The 3988-nt window shown below is 22.2% G+C and overlaps 1 protein-coding gene across 4 annotated transcripts in view; it reads left to right on the top strand.

Moving 5' to 3' along the window:
- Window positions 1-469: 469 nt before the first annotated feature.
- LOC102681787 (intraflagellar transport protein 81 homolog) overlaps window positions 470-3988 on the top strand; it is a 9464-nt gene continuing 5945 nt past the window's right edge. For 2 of the 4 annotated variants that reach the window (XR_004149761.1, XR_004149762.1), the window contains exons 1-13: window positions 472-955; window positions 1063-1217; window positions 1286-1397; window positions 1493-1609; window positions 1690-1749; window positions 1812-1964; window positions 2063-2341; window positions 2422-2736; window positions 2799-2949; window positions 3006-3154; window positions 3221-3301; window positions 3365-3528; window positions 3610-3729. Coding sequence is in view for 1 of the 4 variants with exons in the window: in XM_006607423.2 (XP_006607486.1) it covers window positions 851-955; window positions 1063-1217; window positions 1286-1397; window positions 1493-1609; window positions 1690-1749; window positions 1812-1964; window positions 2063-2341; window positions 2422-2736; window positions 2799-2949; window positions 3006-3154; window positions 3221-3301; window positions 3365-3528; window positions 3610-3706 (1938 nt within the window). In the remaining 3 variants the exon portion in view is untranslated. Of the gene's footprint in view, window positions 956-1051; window positions 1398-1492; window positions 1610-1689; window positions 1750-1811; window positions 1965-2062; window positions 2342-2421; window positions 2737-2798; window positions 2950-3005; window positions 3155-3220; window positions 3302-3364; window positions 3529-3609; window positions 3731-3988 lie in introns of those variants that run through there. The other 2 variants (XM_006607423.2, XR_004149763.1) reach the window with 2 other exon arrangements.

The following is a 3988-nucleotide window of genomic DNA, read 5'->3' as shown; positions in this document are numbered from 1 at the left end:
GCTGTATTATCAAAGATGAAGTAAATTCATAAACTAATTCCCAAATTTTTTCATATCAAAATTGTGTAATTGTTAAAAAATAAAGGAAATGAAAGCACTACAATTTTATATGACAAAAAAAAAGATCATACGTTATATTTAAATATATATTTAAAGAAGAAAAAGAAGAAAAGAAAAGGCAATATGATCTCTGTCGTTATCTGCTAATTATAATCTTGTGCTGGATAAATTTCCTTTTAATAAAACTGATTACGATTCTTAAACTATATTTGGCATTCTATCTAATGCTTTATTTACCATGAAATATAAAAAAACTACTATATTAATAGAAACTTCAAATTAAAATCTTAATTTCTAACTTAATTGTATAATTTTAATTATAATTAGTTTTTTATACATAAATCTAGTCATTAAAATATTTAATGACTTAATGTATTTAATATATTTAACTATTAATTTTAACATTATATATAAGATATACAATTCCGTATGCTGTATGCAATAATGCTGTCTATTAATATAATTGGAGTACAAATTGCCATAAAATCGATACATGCATATAAACTGTGTCGAATAATTGATATAATTTAAAAATAATGGGATCGTATATTACATTCAATTAATAATTAATTTTAAACGAAATCTCTAATAATTTAAATATATATAGAAAATTTCTTTAAACACGATATACATACGTGGAGTTTTGCATACTTTTAGAAAGAAAGAGAAATGCAATGTGATCAGTTGCCAAGACAACGGTTTATAACAACAAAACATTTCTCTAATTTAACTAGTTATTTCTAAGTTAAATAGTTCAAAATCTTTGAAGAAGAGAAAAAACTAAAACATAATGAAAGAGAACATTAAATTCATTGTGACAGAGGTGAACAAATTGTTGGGACGTAATTATAATGTGATTTATTTTAATTCTCTAAATTCAGAAGAATTACTTCAAGTAAGAATTGATATTATGATATTTTTTTTTATTGACAAATTTAGTTTTTGAATAAGTTAAAAAATTATATCATTTAAGATTATTTTGTTTATAAAGTTGCATTGTAGGTATTGAAGGAGTTGTTGATTAAAATACAATCAAATCAAAATATTGATGGTAATGTTAATATAAAAAATGAGACTTCTGAAGAAATTTCCATTTATATTTTATCTATTCTGCGTATATTTCATTATCAGCCACGAATAGATCCTGTGAGCTTTAGGCAAGTTTTTTATTTCATTTTAACTACTTTGTTACGAATTGATTATATTTATTTTTGTATATGGATAGACAAGGTCTGGTTCGTGGAGATTCTGATATTATTCATCCTATTTTTACCTGGCTTCTATCTCATATAGATGTGGTTCAAAAAAGAGCTTACTTATCACGCTTTTTAGTGAAGGTATACATATACGTTTATATATGTATGCATATGTATCAATACTTACTTATTTTCATAAAATTATTTCTGAATATAATTTTATTATAATTAATTAGATAGAGGTTCCTAGCGAATATTTAAGCGATCCAGAAGTTTTCGCTTTTTATGAACAATACATAACTTTGATTGATAGATTTAAAACAATGCATAAGGAAAGAGAAATAGGAAAGAAGGTAATAGATCATATTGATATTATTTTATTTTATTTTTTATTTATTAAAATTGTTTCTTAATTCTGTTTTCACAAACATAGAATTATGAGAATACTAGTGAGCTTACTACTGATTTAAAAACAATGGAAAAAGAAAAAGAAGTGAGTATATTTATTTGTAGATTTTAGTCTCTTCTTTCATTCGAAATAATTTAATTATGTAGGCAGTAATTATACGTATCGAAAAAATGAGAATAAAAGCTGAAACTGGAATGCATTTATTGGATGTTGCCCGAGCTTTGCGAATAGAAAAAGATAAAGAACGTGATTTAATATTGCAAGAGGAGCAAGAAAAAGAAATAATATCTAGATTACAAGTATAATATATTTAATGATTGAAAAATTTAAGATTTATTTCAACTTTATAATAAATTATATAATAAAAATTATATAATATAATATGTAAAAATTTTAGTCTAACTTACAACGATTGGAAAGAGAATTACAAATCTTAAAAAAAGATGAAGATGAAATTACAGTTCAAACATTATTGCAACATTTATCTGAAGTAATTACTGTTCAAACTGTAGTTACGAATGAAAAATTACCGACAGAAATACATGCAAAGACAAATCGTATAAAAGCCTTGAACATAGTAAAACAGTATTCGTATTTGAATCCAGATCAAATAACAGGTCTACGAAATAATTTGGATAGTATAGCCAAAGAAATTCAGAATTTAATAGAATTAAAGGTAAACATCAGTTTTATAATATATTATAATATATCTTTTATCTATGAATATATTTAGAATTTGATAATAAATTTATTTAGATTACAAAAAATAATATTGATAAAATAGAACCATTTCGACAACAAGCAGCTGCAGTTGCAAATATAAAAAGAAATGTTCTTGAAAAATTGGAAAAGACAGCGAATTCTTTGCAAGAATTGCAGACAAAATTAGAAGAAAAATGCGAATTATCAAAATTGATAGTAGAAGATATTCCTAAAGGGGAAGATTTCAAAAAATATATAAATCGTTTAAAAACTAGGGGAACACTTTATAAACATTGTAAATCTGAATTGACATGGTTTAATGCGGAGAACAGTATATTATATCGAACAGCCGCCATCTTAGAAAATCAGGTACTTTTTACAATATTATGTTATTTGTTTAAATAATAATAAATAATAATTATTTCTAATAGTATAATCAATGCAACCGGGCGAAAGAAAAATTGGAAACGGTTAAGAAAAATACTCCAAATAATTTCACAGAAGAGAATGCATCTTCGATGAATCTTCAATTATGTCGAGATATATCCGCCTTTAAAGCAAAATTAATTCCATTGATAAATGGTATGAATATATATTAAAATATGATAAAAAAAATTCAAATATTTTTAATATTATAGAAGTGCAGACATTGAGAGAAAAATATCATGAATTTGAACAACAACAAGAGAAAACGAAAAAAGTGCAAGACCAAATAAAATCGAATATGAATATCTTAATAAATAATTTACAATCTGAATTGGAAAGTAGAAAAACAAAATTAAAAAAGGTAATTAATATAATGTCCATTCTATTTGATATTTTTATTTTATTTCCTTAATTATTCTATTAAAAGGATATTGAAGAAAAAGAAGAATTACTAAAACTCATAGCTAAAATGAAGATTATAGAAGAAAGAATAAAACGGGATATAAAAGTTAGTTAAATTTTATATATTATAGTTAAATAATTTTTCATATAATTAAGTATTATTATATAGGATCCTACAATTTCTAATCCTGGTAAAAAGATAAGAGAAGAATTAAATTTTATTATTCAAGCAGAAGAAGCAAAGATAAAAAATTTAATAATGGAAAAAGAACATATAAAAGAAATTAATTTAGTAAATGAAAAACAAACACAGATGTGGAATAATATATTATCGTAAGTAAAAATATCGTATATTTTAAATTAAAAAAAAAAATTAATATTCTATAAGATATATATAAAAATATATTTTTTTAGAGTATTTAAATATAAAATTAAATACGCTGAGGAAAGTAAAGTATCAAATGGAATTGTCGTACGACGAGGAGGAGCAGAAACTTTAATTTTACAATAATATTTATTATATATACAACAAAGGTATATTATGTATTGTATAATATATATATATATTACAATTAACAAAACATATATTACAATTATATATTACAATTAATTACAAAAAAAGTAGATTACTGATTACTAAATTTATTATTATATTTATTATTATAGTTAATTAATCAATTCACAAATCAATTTTAAAATCTAAGAATTAAATTGAAATTTTCATCTAAAATTCAAAATATTTTTTATAAAAATCATAATTTATTATTTTTATAAAATATTTTTATAAATTAAA

The sequence above is a fragment of the Apis dorsata genome, unplaced genomic scaffold (genome assembly GCF_000469605.1).
Source record: "Apis dorsata unplaced genomic scaffold, Apis dorsata 1.3 scaffold_5, whole genome shotgun sequence".
NCBI lineage: Eukaryota > Metazoa > Arthropoda > Insecta > Hymenoptera > Apidae > Apis > Apis dorsata.
This window is presented reverse-complemented; position numbering and strand designations above follow the sequence as displayed.